The sequence below is a fragment of the Channa argus genome, chromosome 2, assembly GCF_033026475.1.
Source record: "Channa argus isolate prfri chromosome 2, Channa argus male v1.0, whole genome shotgun sequence".
Classification (NCBI taxonomy): domain Eukaryota; kingdom Metazoa; phylum Chordata; class Actinopteri; order Anabantiformes; family Channidae; genus Channa; species Channa argus.
In genome coordinates, this window is record NC_090198.1 from 11617153 (window position 1) to 11638692 (window position 21540).

The following is a 21540-nucleotide window of genomic DNA, read 5'->3' on the forward strand; positions in this document are numbered from 1 at the left end:
ATGATACGCACGCAGTGTGTTCTCCCACCATTTTTGTTTCACGCGTTTTAGCTTTACATTGATAATCTGTGTAGTGAATATACCGCTCTAGTTTTTGACTTCCTGAGTGAACATTACAAAGCACTTTTTCATGGAAACTGTAATTTTTCTGTGAAGGCTGTCGTTCTTTGATAAGAGTGCACTTATTTGCCTCAAGAAGGAGAGCTTGGGAAGATAAGATTGTAGGATCTTCTAAACCCCTATAGCGGCAATATTATTAAACACAAACAGCTTTCACAGTAATTTTTTTTGTAAACTCCAGTTTCCGTGATATTGATGGTACAGTCATTTCATATGCGATATGAAAAATGAGCAGTTTGTACGGAGAATCAGCAGTGTGCTTTTGTTTTTGTAGATTAAGCACTCTTAAATCCAGGGCTGTGATCACTTTACTTTCGGTTCACTTAATTCAGAATATGCCCCCCTGATGGAAAAAGAACACTGAAAATGTTAACAAAGCCAATGTGTAGAGAAAAAAAAAATTGCATTCTTGGTTAAAGTTTGAAGTGATTGAATTGAAAGTGGACTGACAGTAGTCCTGCTATTCATTATTCTGTTTTGGGAAAGACTGTCAGCTCCCCCTGTCCTGCTATGCAGGTCAGCCTCGATATGCACACTAAACCAGAAGAATGGTCTACTAGTTCTTTTTTTTTTTTTTCAGATGAGGAATATTAAACTGAAACATCATGGAAATTGACCATGAAATATTTAATAAAGGTCCTCTAGTTTAAATGATTGAGACTGGTGTTTTAATCTGTCATCTGTCGTGTGTGTGTGTGTGTTTGTGTTGTTTGTGTGTTTAGTCTGCATGTAATTTGTCCCCAGTGGATAAATCCTACTGTCTGTTTTCCTTAACAACTATTCAGTGGATTTACATGACATTTGAACATTTATGTTCCCATTAGGATTATTGGAATAACTGAAGTTATCCCAGAACTTTTCAGTTTTCAATTAGTTCAAATCTGGAATCACACCACCCAATGATTTAATTAGAGCCAATGACATGTTCCTGGAGATACCCATGAGAATAGTACTTTTACTGTGTGGTTTTTTTTTTCCCCCTCATGTTTGCTTCCAGCACTTATTTCACCATGCATTTTTCTTGTGGGTGTTAACACTCCAACAAAAGTAACCAGAAATTATCAGCTATATTTTGTGCTAATTAGAAAATGTTAACATGCTAAACATAGAAAGATATGCACCGATCAGGCTTAACATTATGACCACATGTGCAATTTAATGCAATCCAATATACTCGCTCTGGCATGACTTCTATTTTTACAATATTATAATTTCTCAGTTTTTAGGTTTAAACTGTAAAGGTGATAATTCAATGTGTTTAATATTGAGGTCAAAGTGGGTAGTGGAGTTATACTGGAGTGCATTATAAGAAGAGCTGGTTCTTATGTTTTGTCCACCTCATTGATTTTTAGAACCTGCCTCTCCCTAAACATATGTTAAGTCGTAATTTTATGCCTGATCTCTCTATACTTTCTCAATAAATGCACACAGAGCAGTAGTGGGTCAGATAAATGGTCGGACTTATTGTTGAAAAGTTTTCATACACTGCTGACTGTGACCATGTCGACATCTCCTGGCGATACACTCCCTTGGGCTTTGCTAAAGCTTCTATCAGGTTTGGCCCCCTGCTGATGCAAACACTACTCACTGTCATGAAGGGTATAACACAGTGCATCCACAAAGTATTCACAACGGTTAACTTTTTTATTTCAAAATGGATCAAATGTGTTTTTTTCCTCAAAATTCTACAAACAACACCCCATAATGAAAGAAGTTTGTTTAAAATCTTTGCAAAAATATTAAAAATAAAATAAAAATCACATGTACATAAGTATTTATGGCCTTTGCCATGACACTCAAATTGATCTCTGGTGGATCCTGTTTCCACTGATCATCCTTGAGATGTTTCTATAACTTGATTGGAGTCCACCTGTGGGAAATTCAGTTGACTGGATGTGATTTGGAAAAGCATACACCTGTCTATATAAGGCCCCACAGTTAATGTCAGAGCACAAACCAAGCCATGAAGTCAAAAGAATTGTCTGTAGACCTTCGTGACAGTATTGTATGGAGGCATAGATAATGTAATGCTGTAAATGCACTTACAGCCCCGGATGAAGCCGCTGCAGGACATTCATTCTGACTTCATCTGGATTTGCCATTTAGCTAAAGCCTATGTGGAGTAACCTCTACAAGTGCTACAGCCTAAAGGAGGGGTTGGATTTTCATATCGCATTCCTGAACCTCTCTTTACAGTTCTCTGGAAGGCACAGATCAGACCAATATTTCCAATTCTGGGTTTCATACATTCAGTCATTTGGCATGTGGTTTCTAACAAGGAACTTACAGGTTCAACTTGGAATTCAGTATCTTGCCCAACAACACTTCAACTGGAGGAGCTTGGGATTGTTCAACTAATTCTGTAATTGCTGGACAATCTAATCTGTGTCCTCAGTCACAGACCATGTATTTTTTCCTTCTTCTTCTTCACAGGGTTAGCTAGAGCTTCTCCTCATTTTTAATTTTTTGGTCCTTTCGGCTTATTCCGTGAGTTCAGGGTCGCCATAACGGATCATTGTCCATATGTTGATTTGCCAGTTTTAACACTGGATGCCCTTCCTGATGCAACCCTCCCCAATTTCTACCGTGCTTGGGCTGGCTATGCTGTCATACTTTTAAAAAATTATTCAAGCCATAATCAAATTTATTCAGTACTCTTTGTGCTAGTGAACGTTTCCCAAAGTTCAGGAGATATAAACACAGCTTGTTAACCGAGTGAGTTGATGCATTCTTATATATGTTAGTCTGTAAATATATATTCTAAATAAAAGTTAATAACTGATACTGCATTTAAATTGCCATTATAAGTTGCAATTATAAGTTAACAGAGTAGATGTTATTCAAAACCTAAAATCCCTTAATTTGTGCAACACAACAGACTGCTGGCAGTAGGAAAGGCAGCGAAACATAGTGAGGTATACAGTAAGTGAGCTATACAAATATAAAGAGGCATGAAAAATTACAAGTGTATAAATCTTCTCTGACTTTAAAGGTTTGTACAAGGGAAAGTAAACTCTACAGTCAGTGATTGTTTCTCTACAGTGTGCTTTCTGATTGATTTTCATTTACCCAGAGTTTTGTCCAGGTTGGTCTTGATCGCATCCAGGAAGTCTGATGTGTTGACATAATGTTCATTCAGCTTGCAGCTGCAAGAGCACAGCAATGTTAGATCTTTAATACATTCTACAACCTGTTCATTTTGTTCAGGGGATCTGCATATGTAAACTCACTTGGCCAAACCGTGGATGCAGCCTGCCAGGTCCTTGGTCATCACACCATTCTCTACAGTTTCCACACAGACTTTTTCTAATGTCTGTGAGAACCTAACATGGCAGAGTGAAGATCATCATGTAAAAAAGGTACATTATATGTCACATGAATAAATGACAAAATAATAAATCCATACTCTATCAAATCTTGATTTCCATCAAGTTTGCCTCTGTGTTCCAGGCCCCTGGTCCAGGCAAAGATACTCGCAATAGGGTTCGTACTGGTTGGTTTTCCCTACAATGCATGGACAGAATTTGTTGGTAACTTTACTGCATAATCGCTGCTTTCTATTCAGGTCTATAGTGTCACTGGGGATGCACACATTAGTATCAATACCCTTTCTGTCATAAATTAGGTATTTTTTCTGATACTTATCAAGGACATGAGAGTTCACCCAAGGTTCTGTTTTCTCTGCAAAAATATTGCTAAATGATAATGTTAAGTAGCAGTTCTGTAAAAAAAATGTCTTTTCAAAGCCGACAATGGCCATCTTGTCAAGATGTTTTATTTTTTGAGCCACTATGTAGTATATGTTCAGTTTAGCTCTAAAACTCTGAGCTGCCAAAAAAAAAAAAAAAAAAACCTTATGTGTGATGATTAAGTGACAATTTTAATTCACTCAAAATAGCCAGATTTATGTTACAGGCTTCCAGTACCTAAATGTCATTACTTCGACTTTAAGTTCTCCTTAAATTAACTAAAACCTTAATCCTGACAGCTAGTCTCAGTCCTAGCTGACTTTACTGGCCAAACAGTGCACCACTTTGGAAACATTTCATCCCTCCCAAGGTCTAAAATTAATCCCAGCACAAGTAAAAGTAAAGGTGCACACACACACGCATACACACAAAAAATTGACAACACTCCAGGAAATGCATGTGATTTAGTGGCCCTTACCTTTTTGTGTTCACGGTAGTGCCTGGTGACAGTACCATGGGCAGCCTCAGCCTCAATAGTTTTACCATCAGGACACACCAGTACTGATGTCATGAGACCCAGAGATCCAAAACCTGACACAACATATGCAAAAACACTTGCCATGAAAGACTACTGCATCACAAAGTAAGGCCAGAAACAGAACTCGATATGTAGATCAGATGTAGATAACTGACCCTGAGCCAGAATATCTGACTGCACATCTCCATCATAATTCTTGCAGGCCCAAACAAATCCACCAGAGGACTTCAAAACCTGGGCCACCATGTCGTCAATGAGACGGTGCTCATACCAGACCTTAAGTTTGTCAAACTCAGGTTTGTAATTCCTGAAAGGAAAGCAAATAATTCACTTGACAGAGGCATCCTGAATTCAGTGGCCTGTTAGCTGTTAAATGCTCTAATATACTACAGCTAGGAACAGTATACTGTTGGTCTGTAAAAGAGCGTTTTTCTTAAGCAATATCAGGAAACACATAGGCAACGGGTCTAAATGCTCGTTTGTTTAGTATCGTACTTTTCAAAGATTTCTTGAAAGATGTCTTTGAAACGACCATCATAGGCCTTGAGAATGGTGTTCTTGGTGCTCATGTACAGAGGCCACCTCTTCTGGATGGCATACTGGAAGCAGCTGTGAGCAAATCCACTGATGGACTGTGCAAAAAAAAAGGAGCATTACAAGAGGGAAACAGAAATAACACTGAAAACATCCATCTTTAACAAATTATCTTTAATTGACTATGAATACAGAGCTTTTTTTCCGTCATCTCGTGTTAACATATAAACCACTTCATTCATACCTCATCAGTGTTGTACATTCCCATCCCACAGCCCCCTGCAGGAAAGTCAAACACCTCCCACTCCTTTGGCTTGCTCCCATCAGCTGGAGAAAACACAACCTTGAACTTTCCAGGCTGGTCAACAACAAAGTCTGTGGCTCTGTACTGTGAGAATGAACATCAAACCTGAAATGTGAGATTGTTGTTCTTGAATGTTTGCAAAGACCGAACAAACAGTTAGTGAATTACCTGATCTCCAAAAGCATGTCTGCCGATTGTTATGGGTTGTGTCCAACCGGGAACAAGACGGGGAATGTTTCTGCAAATGATTGGCTCACGGAAAACTGTGCCACCCAAGATGTTCCTAATGGTTCCATTGGGACTCATCCACATCTTCTTCAAATTGAACTCTATTACAAAAACAGTTAGAATAACATAGATAAATATAGTTATAATATAAATAAACATGAGTCGAACTTACCCTCAACTCTGGCCTTATCAGGGGTGATGGTGGCACACTTTACAGCTACATTGTATTTCTTAGTTGCCAGTGCAGAGTCAATGGTGACCTGGTCGTTGGTCTGGTCTCGGTAAGGCAAACCCAGGTCAAAGTACTTCAGCTCAACATCCACATTGGGCAGGATGAGCTATGAATTTACAAGATGTTGACATGTTATGTACTTTCAGCTTTAGACACATTAGCTTTAGGGACCTTTTTCCCCAAATCACATTATTTTCTTAATTATAGATTAATAAAAATAATATCCATCGCATTTCCCCAAAACCCCAAAACACAGATTTGTGTCCAAGAAGATTAAGAAAACCAAAATATTTTTATAGTTTAAAAATGCAGATCACTTTTCCTGGGATGAATTAATCAATTACTCGTTTCAGCTGTGACCAATTTGGACTCTGGTTTCAGGAAATATCCTCTAAATTGCTTCTAACTTTAGTGATGGTCAGTCTGTGTGATCTACCTTGTCTTTAATAAACTCCCATATGATACGAGTCATCTCATCTCCATCCATCTCCACCACGGGCTGGTCCACCTTAATACGCCTTGTAGAATCTGAAAAATTTGTATATATATATATTAACTTAACAGCTGCTGCAGAATGATGATACTAATGATATCAGGTGAAAAAATATAAGCAACTTTCAAAGTTTGCACACCTGTGACACCTGTCTCATCCATCAAAATGAGCTGATGACACACAAGACTGTACTTTGATTCATATCCCTTTCACTACTTGCTGAGGCAGAGTTCACTGTCCTGAGACAGTAAAACTCTGAGCTGCCAACCTTCTGACCCTAGCCATATATGATGTCTTTGATAGACCTTATCACCTGTCAAGCCCGATTTGTGCCTGACACGCCAAGACAGACTGGCAAAAGCAGCCACTATAGACTAAAGGGGTTAAATTATTTATATGTGATGTAGGCTACATACATTATGTCAGTGTTTGACCCCGTTAGGTTCATAACTTCCTCTTCCATGGGAAGCATCAATTTTGTTCTTACAAACACTTTCTGTTCTGCCTCGAGTATGTGATACATTAAAAATTTCCTTCATGAAAACTTTGTTTTTGTTGTTACAAGGATCTGGTTTTTTACCGTTATGTTCCGCCAGCAGCACCACAACCAGGGGACAACATTAATGTTGTGAACCTCTCGAAAAAGTGCGAACCAAACTACATTATGAGTCATACTGTGGTTTCGCGCGACGACTGACTTACAGTTCCGCTCTTGTGGTCTCTGATGGTGGACGGCGGCGGGTGAAAGCACTGCGGGGTTTTGCGAGAGCGCAGCAGCTGCGCCTCTCGACAGGGGTGTCAGAGCCTTTAGGTAACACGCCATGACGTTATCAGCTGGTCACGGTCACTAGAGCTGTACCGTTTTTATGAATGAACCAAACACCGGTAGAACCCGAAATGCTGAGGCGCGCGTGGCCGCTAATGAATAGCACGTCAGCGTCAATGCAGCACGCTTCGCTGTGATTGGTCAGCAGCTGCCGTGGGCCAATCGCAACGAAGCTTGTACAATGAGTAGTTTAAGGTGAGTTCACTATGGGTAAACTCACTATTGAGAAACGTTAGTTAACTTTGGCGTTGCTCCCAAACTTTATTGAATTTATCCGTTTTACAGATAACAATTACATAAACACAGGTTCAGGAGATAGGTCCTTCTCTTACCGCTCCTCTGAGTAATGTACACTTTAGAGACAAAATATTGTAATGTTAAATTAAATATTTGTGTCCTCCAGAAAATTGTCTAAAGTACATCATAATAACTGCAGGTTTTGGCGTCACATTTGATGAATGTTTAGAGTTTTTATCTAATGGTACTTCATGCTTTTCCCAAATCTGATTACCTGCACTTGACCTAAAATTAATGTAGGGTGGGATTTGTTAGCTTCTTTAAATCTTACACTTATATATCGTTCTCACATGAAATTAGAAAGGATACTAGTATCCGGCGTAAAAACTGTGCCAAATCAACATGCGGACAATGATCCGCTGTGGCGACCCTGAACTCACGGGATAACCCGAAAGGACATCATCATCACTAGTAATAAAGTCTAAGCCAACCAGAATTAATGCATTATTGTCCCTGGAAATATAATGTGAAATTTTCAATTAGAAAACACTGACAGAAATGCTGATATATTAAGGCTGTAACATCTTCTAAATTCCAGATTTTAATAGGAAAACATTTTTTCCTATTTGTTTTTAACTTAGATCTGAAAAGGAATCACAATATTCATGCTGCCAGAAAATCCTAGAAAGAATGAAAATGCCAATCATAATCTGGCAGAGTTAAAATTATTATTATTTTACAGCTCCGCCAAAACTATTTCCAAGAATTTCCATCAAACTTTATTGAATTTATCTGGTGACAGGTTTTACAGATAACAATTAGATAAACACAGGCAACTGAGTACATAACTTTGATGGTGAAAAAACAGCTAGAATAATTATTCACTTTCCCCTATCTATTATTGTAAAACATAATAACGAACACTAAGAATCAATTCTTCCAGTAACAACACGATGGGACATAACTTCCCAGCAATCTTAGTAGGTAGGAGATGATAGAACTTAAAAAATACATAAGGCACTTTGCAGACAGTTCTTACAACTTTTAACAAATACATGTACACAATAGCAAAGATAGCTCACTAGAAAAGAAACTAAACTTAAAGTCAGAAAGTTTATTGTTGTGCCCCAACATTCACTGTAATTACCAGGTGTCAAGATGAAAACCTATAATGGTCCCAGTGTAAGGCAATCTGGGTCATTAACAAGCAGATGAAACTGCTTTAGGTTATAGTTCATTAAAATATAATAAATAGTTGTGCAATATTGAAAAATGTAATTTTCAATGCAAGTATGAGTGGTGTCAGACACTGGGTAAACAGTCAGACATAGGAAAGCTCCTTGAACTATCCTTTTAAAAAAGGATTTGCTGACGTGCCATTCTCAAATGCACTTTTGCATTTACAGTGAAGACTTTCAGAGACTATATGTTCTAAGTGGTGGCTGCTACAGAGCCTTTCTTATCAGTAAAGAAGCTCTTAAGCAACATAACTTGACCGATGCCAATGACAAACAACAGGACGGTTTCTCCGATAGACCAGAAGGTTACCCGCTCAAGAAGATGGTCTGCCTTTGTGCGGTCATTTGCCTCTCTCAGTCTGTACCATGTCTGTGAGTCAGCCACTACCTTCAGGATCTCATGAATTGAGACACAAGATGACTCTAGCTGAAAAATACAAAGATGAACAGAAATGAAGGACAGAATTGGCCAAGGGAAAAACATTCAGTTCAATGTGGGTCCACACATATGCAAACACTGAAACATATTCTTTAATCTGCTCTTGATCTGCACTTTTCCTAGCAACTCTCTGACGATCAACAGAGCATATGCATAATGTTGTATTACAGTACATCACAGTATATATTATCTTTAACTAGAAAACTATGAAGGTGGGTGAACTCATTTTAGAATAATAAGTATATAAAAATATTAACATCTAATCTGGTTTATAACTCGACTGTAAAAAATATGCATTTGTGGTTGTATCTTTGTATGTCTTTTTCCAAACTACCAAGACACAGGCTATTTGCAAGTGTTTAAAAACTGTGAAATTAAACAAAAAATAACATACAGCAAAGAAGCAACAGGACAAAAAGAAAACCCCTACTTCTAACACAAAGGATGCACGTATACTTTTTGTTGTCCTCATTTTAACAGTAAATTGACAATGAACAGCAGTTTTTCCTAATGTGCAGCTTTAAATAAAGTTCCTCAGACTTACCTGAGTCAGTGCTGTGGTCCTTGTCATACTGGGCATGAGAGGTTCCTCATCTCCATGGCGGAAGTCCAGATACACAATTTTATGGGTAAAAGTGGAAAACTCGTTGCTAAAGCAGACCTTGTAGACCCCTTTCATAGCTGTGACATGTGAGAAGCTGTCATACTGCTTCTTTCTCTCATTATACAGGACATTGTTCTGGGGATCCGTTACAAAGCAGTCCACATCATAGCTACCACCGGAAATAACCTGTAATAACAGAAACCCCAGATCAAAAACATATGTGGATGACACGATATAAACCGATCAGCAACAACTTTAAAAACATATTTTATATTAAAGGGATAAATGACAAATTCGAAATGTGATTGTGTTGTAGCATATGGATTGTGAACTGACCAACAGGTTGGGCAACAATGTTTAACAAAACATCTACTATAGTTGTTTTGCTTTAATAAATTGTTGCATTAAGCTCCAGCTAAAATGATTAGTGCCATTCGAATAAGTAAATGGTGAACTCAGTTAAACAGATGCATTTTGATATTACATACATTACAGGCATGCTCTTCCTTTCTGAGAACAAGGGACAAATCAACCCATCTCACGTGAATTCTTCAATATCTTAAGAATAAGTTGATAACATCATCCTGGAAACAAAGTAAGGTGGTGACGGTTTTACAGTAACTTACTTGAAAGTCGAGTTCAAACTTCACGTCCTTCTCTAGTTCCTCGTAGAAACATTGCTTATCATTATCAGGGAGCTCAAATGTGAGCTCAGTCCCAAACACCACAAGCACATGCAGCAGCAAACAGCTCAGTTCCAGATGCAGCATGTTCAAGAACGATTGCTGGGAACTGCAGAGACCCCTCTTCCTCAGCGTACCCTAGCTCCGATGATAACACTTTTGTAACTCTGACGTGGCAGAAGCACAAACAACTTCCGGGGCAGTTTTATTTACTTTTTTGGTTAAAAATTAGCCCACGCCTATGAAACGTTAAAACATGTTAAATAATACATATAACCCTCTAATACTGGACAGATAATTTTCAAACCATTTAAAGACCAATTTGTTACTGAGATCGGAAAGCTTGCAGATAGCACTTCAGATGAGGGACGATGATTTGTTCCACCTTCTTGCTGAAAACAAACAGAGCAGGGCTCCTTGATGACCTGGGTTGAGAACCACTGGGAACGTGCACACTGTGGACATAAACGTTTTTAGATCTCTTTGGGCCCGTAGGAGATCTTCAAACCTATGTGAGAGAATCTATCATTAACCCACGGCGCCTTCATATAGTTGCTATGACAACAGATGGTACGCATGCTAGTAGTTTTATTCTGAAAATTCTATGAGGGGCACGCCTCTTTGCCACTTCCGCTCAGGAATTTCTTAATACACACAACGGAAAAACCCACAGGTTTTACAGTATTAGTCCTTCTATCGAGTTTATGGAATATTGTTCGTGTAAACCGACTGGGTTTTAACATAAGATCTGTGATTATAATTTCATTTTGAAGTGAGTTGGCTAAGAATTAAGAGCCTTGAAAATGACGAACTACGCAGACACGATCAAGGACTTTGTAGAGAACCATGCGACCAGTCTCACATTTGCCTTTGCTGCAGGTAAATACTTGTTTTGTGTTTGTTTACAGGACGTTGCTTCGTTTTGTACGCATTTTACATATACTTAAATACCATTGTGAGTAGAGCTAACTCAAGTTCATTTCTTTGTGAGTGAGATACAAATGGCTCATGTTCATGACAGAAAGTTCAGTGAAAGGACCATTTTAATGAACATATTTTAGTAAATAGTTATCACACAAAGGAATGAAGCAAAAGTAATCACAAGTGAAAGATATTTGATTGTATGGTTAAGACTGTTTTTTCGTCAGGCGCAGGCTTGTTGGCCTTCCGTAGATGGATGGCTGGGGGAGTGTGTCGCAGCAAGGTCAGGCTGGATGGAAAAACAGTCCTGATCACAGGAGCCAACACTGGCATTGGAAAGGAGACGGCTTTGGATATGGCCCAGCGAGGTTGTTTAAGTGACTTTGTCATTATTTATGCAACCATGACACTACCACCTCAGTATCGTTTCCACTGTTCATCTCAAAAATAAACCAGTTTTTTTTTTTTTTATGTCAAGGGGCTAGAGTGATCCTAGCCTGCAGGGACATGACAAGAGCACGCATTGCAGCTGATGAGATCCGGCAGAAGAGTGGCAACGGCAATGTGGTGGTAAAGAAACTGGACCTGGCTTCTCTGCAGTCTGTCAGAGACCTAGCCAAGGACGTCCAGGAGAACGAGGAACGCTTGGACATTCTTATCAACAATGCAGGTGTTTTGTCTTTGTTACTGTGAAAACATATATGTAACTATACCTAATAAGCGGAGCTAGTGATGCAAACAGTTCAGTGCAGCTGAATAAATATGATCCCTCATTTCTTGGTAGTAAAATGTGGTGTAGACCCAGTGAAGGTAGCAGGCAATTTATATTGCTCGTGCTGGCCTGGTTCTGTTTGTAGCATAATGTTCATCTCAACCACAAATTGACAAAAGATGTTCTTTATTTGTTAGATTTATTCTATCTAAGTCTTTTTGTGTTTTAGGTATCATGAGGTGTCCTAAGTGGAAGACTAAGGATGGATTTGAAATGCAGTTTGGTGTCAACCACCTCGGACATTTTCTCTTGACCAACTGTCTCCTTGACCTGCTCAAGAAATCCTCTCCAAGTCGCATTGTCATCGTCTCCAGCCTGGCACACGAGAAAGGTAAAGACAATGTTTAGTCATTGTAATCCATCATTTACTCATTGCTTTCACTTCGTTCTAACTAAACTTCAGTGATTATATAACTGTTTTTAAAATGTTATTTCATTTTATTTCATGCAGGTCATATAGACTTTGATGACATCAACCTCGATGAAAACTACAAACCTGAAATTAGCTACAACCAAAGCAAGCTAGCAAACGTGCTGTTCTGCAGAGAACTGGCTACAAGACTGCAAGGTAATGTCCACTGCACAATGTTTATGATGAATACTGTATTGTTAAAAATATTAAATACCCATGTTGTTATTAACCAGATAGACTGCAAGGAAAAAGATGAATTGTCCCAGTTTAAAGTTTCATGTGTTTTAAATATGACTTTATTTGTTGGCTCTCTCTCGTTAGACACCGGTGTGACAGTGTACAGCCTTCACCCTGGGGTCATCCGCACAGAGTTGGGACGCTACTTTTTCCCAACTTTAGCCCTATGGAAAAGAATCTTATTGATACCCTTTGTAATGTTTATCAAAAGTCCATGGGAAGGAGCCCAGACTACCATCTACTGCGCTGTGGAGGAGAGCCTGGCAAACAACAGTGGCCTCTACTACAGGCAAGTCTATCTCTAGTGAAACTGACACAGTGTTCCAGCAGAACCTTAAACAGCCTGAAATTCAATACTCTTTCTAGGCCTTTTAAAAGTCTTTAAAACTCCTAAAAACATACCAAAAGTTTTATATATGATTTTGACACAATTTAAAATTATTAATTCTATAATATATAATAATATATAATAAAATATTAGTTCTGGACAGATTCTAAACTGGAGGCATTTGACTGGCTTTGTGGCTGAGGGCAGAGCTTAGCTCTGGAGAGTAGCACGGGTGTGGTGAGACAACACTCATAGTAGCGCTTTAAATGAAACCAGCAGTCCCCCATCAAAGATTGAGAAATGTTAAGCATGGTTGTTGATAAATGGCATTTAAACTATGGTAACTGCCTGACTGGACAAATTGTGACTTTTTAAAAATGAGCATGTTCCGTTGGACTTTCTGCCTGAGACACTAGCCCCTCTCTGTAGAGGCAGTGGGGTACTTGCAGCCATGAATCACATTAGAGAGAGGAGGACAAAGGATCAGTGTTAATTCCTGGTTCCTTCATTCTGTTTAAACTTCACCCAGTGATTCATTTTAGCACTATTTGTTTATGTTGATCTTATTTCAGGAAAGTATTGGGTGTACAGTATATCTCCTTGCTTTTTCAATGCACTTTTACTCGGTTTAGAGTTTATGAGGGATGTCTACAGGTAAAACTACTTTAATTTGTCTAATCCAGGAATCCTACATCAAATCCTCATTCATGAAGATGATAACTTGCCAGTTTTGTTTGGAGCTGTTTTAGAGTAGTTGATTAAACTGCTCATTGCGATCATTGTTCAGGTTCATCTTCTCTTTTCTGGCAGTTATTAAATAACTGGTGGAATAACTAATGTTCTTAGGTATACAGTATAATTAAATTAAAAAGAATAAAACAAAACATCCCTCAGCTGTTATACACTGTTTTTAAAATAAAGTCAAGAGATTTTTCTTTGTGAATGAACAAATCTGTCTGGATGGTATTTTATATAAAATCAGCATGCTAACATTAGGTCCCTAGAATTTCCATTGTTTTTTTCCTGCTTTCAGTTCCAATAAGCCCATCTTATCAGCATTAACTGACAGCACTTAACATTAAAAGAAGGGGTTCTTTTAATGTTAAGTGCTGTATGATATACATATCTTCACTTTGAAACTGTAGTATGTACTCACTGAGCAGAGATTTAAGAAATACCAAGGCAGCATTTGTGGAGGACACAGGCTGACAACGGGCTGTTGAACTGTGCTATGTTATTCAAACATGTAGCCTACTGAGATTCCTTCATACAAATATGGCAATATAAATAACAAACCCCTGTTAGTATAGTGCAGCATAGTTCAGCCTGCAGCTTCCAGAATGATCATACAGGTTAATCAGTACGTTATATCGCTTCAACAAAATGAAAAACTAAATATTATAAATTTCATGATATGAGAATTTATTACCCTGAATTAGTTTTAACTGTGTTCCTAAACTAAATTTTCAACTGAGTCTATTTGATCATTTTAAACACGGTAAAGTAATTTAATCAGGTATATTCACGGCTGCTTCACAAATAAAATGTTAAACATAATTTCTTGTCACTAATTTGATACTCAATTCTTCGTGGACAACATCACACCCCTAACAAATCTTTAGACTTGATGTCATTTGAAAAGGGAACCACACATGGAATAATGCATCATGGTACTTTTTTAAGTCCCAGGTTCATCTCATGTTTTAGAAATCTTTAGTAATCTTTCTGTTAAGTCAGTATCACACAGAACATTATACATTATGTAAATGTAATATTAAATGTTTACAGCTTAAATAAGACACTTTAATGATTTTTAAAAATTACCGTTGTTTTCATGTACAGGTACAAGAGAATCTATTTCATCCAAAGAAAAGAACACAGTGTTACTGTGCAGTCTCAGTTGTGACGTACCTCATCTTCACTTACATGATGATAATTGTGTTCATGCACAAGCAAAAACATTACATCACGATCCATCATAGCCCCACTGCTGCACAGATAGCTTCTTCTATAGCTGGCATAATCAAAGTAGGCTAAAACTTTCAGCAACTTCCAGTTTTACCCATAGTTTTTACCCCACGTGGATAAAAGTAGGTCTTAAAATTGTTTTTTATATTTGCGTTGCAGCTTCAGCAAATACATGTCACATGACTAAATTAACCGAGTGATGTTCATAGTTCAGTTGTGTGGAAAGCTATACATTTTGTATCTTTCCAATGTACAAAACCTCTCTTTTGGTCTTGTTCATACAGCGACTGTGCCCCCAAGACACCAGCACCACAGGCCCTGGATGACGTTGCAGCCAAGAAGCTATGGGACGTCAGTGCTTCTATGGTTGGTCTAGCTTAAAAGCATCGGCCTTCGCTGAGTTTATCAGGCCCTTCTGCAGCTGGAGACAGTGGCCCAATTTATATGCAAGCCCATTTTATTTTAATTATCGAATATGCATAAGGGCACTGAATGTTTACCTGTTTAAATATTCAGACTTTAAAGATTTGCAGTAAAAATGCACAGTTGAACTTCAGACTCCTGAGTTCAGTAATATTTTGAGATGTATGGCTTTATCTATATTCTATGCATTTTCTGCACCCTGTATAATATATGCTAGTCCTATATAACTTAATATACCTTTTTAGCTTCTTTGAGTTTTTGTTACATATTTCATTTAAGTTGTGCTGCAACTTGCAATAAACTCATAAGGCATCAGATAGCTGCTTTTATTCGTAGCATCTAACAACAATTTCCAATGACACAATGAAATAATTGTAAAATTTCTGTATCAGCCTTACTTCAGAAACACAATCCTGATAACATGGACTGTAACACAATACATTTCTCCAAAAACTACATGGAAATGAGGGTGAGAGCTCATTTGTTTCCGCTTTGAAGAGGTAGACCTTGGTAAAGTAATGCTGCTGTGTAAAGGCAGGGAAGTTCGATGTAAAAGTCTTGCTCTTCAGAGGAAAGAAGATCCTCCACCAGATGTAGAGAGGGAGTGGGTGCCTCAGGCCCAGAGAGCAGTTAGGAAACACCCAATAGATCAAGAAAACTTGTCCTGTGTGTGTGTGTGTGTGTGTGTGTGTGTGTGTGTGTGTGTGTGTGTGTGTGTGTGTGTGTGTGTTTTTACATAGTCAATGCTCTTTGTTGGTAATTTTGGTGTTCTATAACTCTGGAGGTGAGAAATCAATTGTGAATCTTTGAATAAAGTGTACAAAATTGAGAGTTTGACAAGGAAATCTTTTTTGCAATAAATTATGAATTTCTCTTTTCTGGCAGTTATTAAATAACTGGTGGAATAACTAATGTTCTTAGGTATACAGTATAATTAAATTAAAAAGAATAAAACAAAACATCCCTCAGCTGTTATACACTGTTTTTAAAATAAAGTCAAGAGATTTTTCTTTATGAATGAACAAATCTGTGTGGATGGTATTTTATATAAAATCAGCATGCTAACATTAGGTCCCTAGAATTTCCATTGTTTTTTTCCTGCTTTCAGTTCCAATAAGCCCATCTTATCAGCATTAACTGACAGCATTTAACATTAAAAGAAGGGGTTCTTTTAATGTTAAGTGCTGTATGATATACATATCTTCACTTTGAAACTGTAGTATGTACTCACTGAGCAGAGATTTAAGAAATACCAAGGCAGCATTTGTGTGGCTGTAAAAAAAAAAAAAAACATGTCACTCATTTGGCATGTAACACATTAATATTACTCACCTAATTTTTGTTTTCCAGTTGCATCATTCCCAGCGCAAAGTTAGTGGATTAAGTCAGGCATGCTGTAGCATGTCAGAGTGTCCGGGTTCACTCTTACCCACTGGTTTTTATTTTGCGGCACCACATTTGGTCCAAGTGTGCCCTTTCAAATGAAGTGCATCATCTTGACTGAAGTCACACCTGAGAAAGAAAGCTGCATTGGGAAGTACTGTATGCCTCAAAACCAGGTGCACTCTAAGCTGCCTGAAGGGAATTTGTGTGTCTGTTAATATTCCCCTGTCTTTCATTTTGCCTGACGGAACATCAAAGACAAACCTTTCCATTTTATTTAGTTCACTGCAAATAAAATATGTACCCGGTTCTCAACCATCTAGATGTTAACCATTGTTTGATTACAAATCGCCAAATAGGTTAGAATGCAAGCTAAGAGTGGATAGTTATGACATTTCCTTACTTACCCCTCATTTAAGATTGTGTTTGCTGCTACAATTGTTCACATTTTAAAAGAATGACATAACAAAATCTTTAAAAACAATACCTGTAGTCTTGTCAAAATCCATCTATACTCAAAAAACAAATGAGTAGAAACATGTATAACCGCTTTCAACATGACCACCATTGAACTGAATTGAATGACTAAATTGCATCAGAGGCTCACAGACTCAGCTGTGTCTTCAGTATCTGTAGTTAATGTCATGCACATGCCCTTATCAGTTCTCCGTCCAACGGATGCAGAATCTATAGCTGGGCTGGAAAAGTGATAAGGAGATGTGAGCGACCACAGTATCACACCAACATCTGTTGTATTGTCTGCCATTTTATGCTGACAAACCTATTGTTTAGGGACAAAACTACACCAAAAGTCCTGAAAGTGATTAAAGTCTCCAATAAAGAACAGCATCAATCTGCTATCCTTCACCTCAAAGTCTTCACAGGCCCTGACAGAGTTCCTGATTCCAGATTTCCATGATTCACTCACAGCAGAGCTGGATCGGTCATGGAAAAAAGCTCCTCTCTGTCTTTTTCTATCATCTCTGCCAGCTGAAAACTGCCCAGATCCTGACGCAGCAGGGAACTGACAGAGTTAAGCTTTAACCAGTCAAAGTGGCTTCCTGCATCTGTAGCCCTTCACTGTTTGACTGCTGACAAACTTTTGAGACACACCCCATTGATGAGTTTTATTTCACTGCAGCCCCGCCTGGCTCAGAGGGATTTCTCAGCTGCTATTGGTTCATATTCCCAACTCGCCATACCTGCCCCCAGGCTCCTGTGGACTGGAGCCAAATAGTTCCTCCAGCTGTCAGTCACGGAGAGATCAGCCAGTGGGATGAGGGGAGGCCATGTTGACGGGTGTGTTTCCCCACAGGTGTGGCTGAGAAGCACATTCCAATATGCACATACCTTTCAGCTCTTCTGGTATTCAGCTGCTCATAGAAACTGAGACCTTTGTTGACCAGTCACTCTCCCCTCTCCTCCTCATGGGGCCCACACTGAGGGAGAAGGAAATAGCTCCTGTTTAAATGCACAAATAATTTTGGTTCATCCATGAAGTGTGTATCTTCAGTTTTTGTTTAGTCTTTGCTTATGTTAATGTTGGGAGATGCCATTGCACAAAAAGGAAATAAAATGTGTATCACCGATGAAAAAATCACTGTGCAGACGAGAAGGCTTCCTCTGTGACACTTTTCCGTTCTGAACTATGTGAGTGATTAAAAGCAGCACGTTTTTAACGAGAATGTTTGTGTGTGTGTGTAGACTTGTGTTGTGCGCCCTCTGGTATGCAGGGTTCTCTAGTCTCACATCCTTTGCGTCTTGCAGTCGATCCCTCTATGCCCGTCTCTTAATACCTCCTGTTTCATTTCAGGCAGGTGCGGGAATGCAGGTTTGCTGCATTCATTGGCCTTTAAACAGAGCAGTGCAGCCCATGCCGTGATTACCTTCGGACGAGTCTGTGCATGTGTTGAGTTGAAGCAGAGCAGCCACAGTGACTAAGCTTCTCTGTGTCGCCATACTCTTACCCACAGTACAGCTGCATCTCGCATCAATTCAGTTGGACTATTAAACTGTGAAACTCATTCACTTAAATTCTGTTTTCCAGTTTTAATCCTCACTCCGGTATTATAATGTAAAGTCATATCAAAATCTATCAAAGATAAAAGACACTGCTGCTGCTAATTATTCCACAATATTGTTTTCAGTAATACAGGAGTTCACTGACCATCTCAGAAAGGATATACAGCTTAGTTTGTGTATAGACTATGTAAATATTAAAAACCTAAAAAGGATATACAGCTTAGTTTGTGTATAGACTATGTAAATATTAAAAACCTAAAAACATGTGTACAAGTTAACATTACCACTACTGTGTCCATTGTCCCTTTTCACCAGAAAAAGAAGACACAGAGGGACCACACTGTCATATTCACAGCTAGTAACTCAACACAATTACATGTCGTTTTCTCTAAATAAATCAACATGTCTTGTTTTCACCCCTTTTTTTTTTGTTACAACCAAGTGACAACAGATTGAGAGTGGAAATATGCGCTTGGTATGCTGCATTCGTAGTGCAGTGCTAATTTAAAGGAATCAGAAAGGAAACAGCCGTTAGGGTGCAGAAAATGTACTGGTTTGTTGGTTGGTTAATTACCACATAGGTTTTCATATACTTCTTGTTGAGACTGTGCAAAAAGTAGTAATAGTACATTAAGTGAGAAAAAAGACATGAGGCTTGCTTTGTAAGATGAGTAGCACTACAAGAATTGCATAATGCGGCAAAGTAGTACCAATAAATTGTGGGGACAGAGTTTTTGTGGAGACCTGGGCTTTGTTAATGAACAAGTCAGGTTGACAGTTCTGTTGTGTTAAACTATATAATATTGCAAAGTGTTTCTTTTATTTTATTGTTCCTCCACACAGCTATCAGTCTTAACAACACATCGATCCAGTGATACACAATGTGAGTAACGTTTTTGTCATTGTTATGTGTATGGATTTTATGGGAGTAACTTTTGTGTCTGTCACGTAACTTTTTTGTGCTCTTGTTTTTAATGTGAGTTGTAATAATTTAATGTGAGGTGAAATATCTGGTGCTTGTTTTTTCACTGCTTGAACAGTGGAATTTTTCCCATTTTGGGATCAATAAAGTGTTATCTTATATTATCTTATGTTTTTGTTGGCCACCCTATTATATTTCTTGTAGCTCATATACTATGTTTCTAGTCTTAAAGACGAAGTTCCTCAACACTTTTTTCATTAAATACTACTTCATGACTGACTCATTTTATGAAAATCATTGCTAATAGCTGTTCCCTGGGATCTGAGTGACACAAGTAAGTAAGTAACAACAATATGTAGGAAAACCCAGGCTGTGTAAAGATAACAGCCAGTGTAGGGAATACTCATATCCATGCATATTAATGTATTGTGAGATTAAACAACTAAAGACTAATTACTACATTAAAAATAACTTTTTTTTGGCCGAGGGGAGGATAGCAGAGCCAATAGAGCGCAAATAATAGCTACATCGGCTTCACACTCAAATTTCCTGTGTTGCTGCTCAATTTAAATATAAAAATACTAAAGCATTTTATAATAAAGAAAAAATATTTAAAGTCTTGTCCAATCAAATCTATGTAACAACCCTACAGTAAGAGTTAAAGTGGTGATGCCTTTTTTTGGGGTGTTCTTGTGGGAATGAAACGGCAGATGCTGATCACCATCAGGGCTGTGTTTAAGAATTCCAGGGTCCGGCCTGTGAGGAGGATTTTCAGATGGTTAGAGAGGGGTGTTCAAGCCCTGAGGCTGTATTCTGTCGCCAGGAATTAAAACACTGTTGAGTGAACACGAAGACAACAGGGAGGTGCTGAGTAAGTTGTCCGCCTGGCTTAGCCCACGCTGCGCTGCCTCGAACTCTTCACTGCACAGATCTTATCAGTTGTGTCTTCTTTAAAATGACTCGGGTGCCACAAGGAGACAGAGTAATTGTGTCAGAAAAGGAATTAGAAAAGATTTTGATTTATGTATTTTAGTTTGGCTTTCACGTGGTGGTCAAATTATTACCCAGTATTCTTCCTTTTGGCTCCATGCAGCCCTCTTCCACATGATTTGACATTGTGCACTTGATATTTTGTGAAGTCTTAGGATAACAGTGGGAGAGAAAGGGCTGTAGCTAGATCTGCTGGCATTGTTGTCGGTTATTTAGTTGAGATCCTCTCGTGGGTGTGAAAGTCTGGTGTTAACCAAACAGACCTCGGCCTCTGTTTGTCCAGTTCCGGAGTTTTGTGGGAATATCACACATTAGGATCACTCATGTGGACCAGAAGAGATCAGCTAAAGCATCTTCTGTACCTCACTGGGATTAAAGCAGGCACATTTCTGACCCCTCTGCTCTCCATCTCCCACCACCACACATGTGCATTCATACATGAGCACACACATGTGTAAGGATGTGATCAGAGACATAGACACACGGTGAATTGTGATTCAAAACACAGTTCAGTTAATCCTGAGTGGCTAAATAATCGTGTACATAAAAGTAGCTGTAAAGTATTTTCTAAAATTATGCACCACTGTCTAATGTTTACAGACCTCTTACATAACAAGTCAAACTCTGTAAGTACACATTCTTTCTTTTTTTTTTTTTTATAAAACACACAAGTTCTGCCTGTTGCTTGTAAGTTTACTTTAAAATAAACCTAAAACGTGCTAAAATAGATCGGTTTGCTTTAGAAAAGCTTAGAAATATTTCTCATTACAAGTTACATAAAGTTACGTCTGATCATAAATGAGAAAACACATTAGTTTGATAATAAAAGCAACCACACTACATTTCATTCCATCGCTTCAAACATCCACATCCTACGTGAGACCAGTTAATGTCATCCACACAACACACGCCATCTCAGCCCAGGCCAGGCAGCAGGGGAAGTACCCCCTGGCGTGTCGAATCTTCCTCTGGATGAACTCCAGTGGAATGTCCCTAC

General features: G+C 38.5%; 3 protein-coding genes across 4 annotated transcripts; 1 reads left to right on the forward strand and 2 right to left on the reverse strand.

Annotated features, from left to right (window-relative positions):
- Positions 1 to 1743: 1743 nt before the first annotated feature.
- On the reverse strand, positions 1744 to 7084 carry LOC137114642 (isocitrate dehydrogenase [NADP], mitochondrial). Of its 2 annotated transcripts, none has more exons than XM_067495370.1 (12): positions 6841 to 7084; positions 6082 to 6173; positions 5586 to 5751; positions 5354 to 5514; positions 5126 to 5269; positions 4843 to 4979; positions 4503 to 4654; positions 4288 to 4400; positions 3527 to 3624; positions 3351 to 3443; positions 3190 to 3266; positions 1744 to 1990 (listed from the first exon to the last, which is right to left on the reverse strand). In XM_067495370.1, the coding sequence occupies exons 1-12, from the start codon at positions 6959 to 6961 to the stop codon at positions 1917 to 1919; spliced, it is 1428 nt and encodes a 475-aa protein (XP_067351471.1). In that variant the 5' UTR covers positions 6962 to 7084; the 3' UTR covers positions 1744 to 1916. The 2 variants fall into 2 exon arrangements, with proteins under 2 accessions (XP_067351471.1, XP_067351472.1); XM_067495371.1 differs by lacking the exon at positions 6841 to 7084 and adding an exon at positions 6719 to 6828.
- An 880-nt stretch (positions 7085 to 7964) lies between these two features.
- Positions 7965 to 10343, reverse strand: tmed3 (transmembrane p24 trafficking protein 3). Its single transcript, XM_067495387.1, has 3 exons — positions 10109 to 10343; positions 9423 to 9668; positions 7965 to 8866 (listed from the first exon to the last, which is right to left on the reverse strand). The coding sequence occupies exons 1-3, from the start codon at positions 10250 to 10252 to the stop codon at positions 8633 to 8635; spliced, it is 624 nt and encodes a 207-aa protein (XP_067351488.1). The 5' UTR covers positions 10253 to 10343; the 3' UTR covers positions 7965 to 8632.
- Positions 10344 to 10768: 425 nt separating this feature from the next.
- On the forward strand, positions 10769 to 16055 carry si:ch211-107o10.3 (uncharacterized protein LOC407663 homolog). The gene is made up of 7 exons (XM_067495386.1): positions 10769 to 11044; positions 11314 to 11454; positions 11565 to 11756; positions 12028 to 12189; positions 12310 to 12426; positions 12592 to 12796; positions 15088 to 16055. Exons 1-7 carry the CDS (start codon positions 10969 to 10971, stop codon positions 15182 to 15184), a joined length of 990 nt encoding a protein of 329 aa, XP_067351487.1. The 5' UTR covers positions 10769 to 10968; the 3' UTR covers positions 15185 to 16055.
- The last annotated feature ends 5485 nt before the right edge of the window (positions 16056 to 21540 follow it).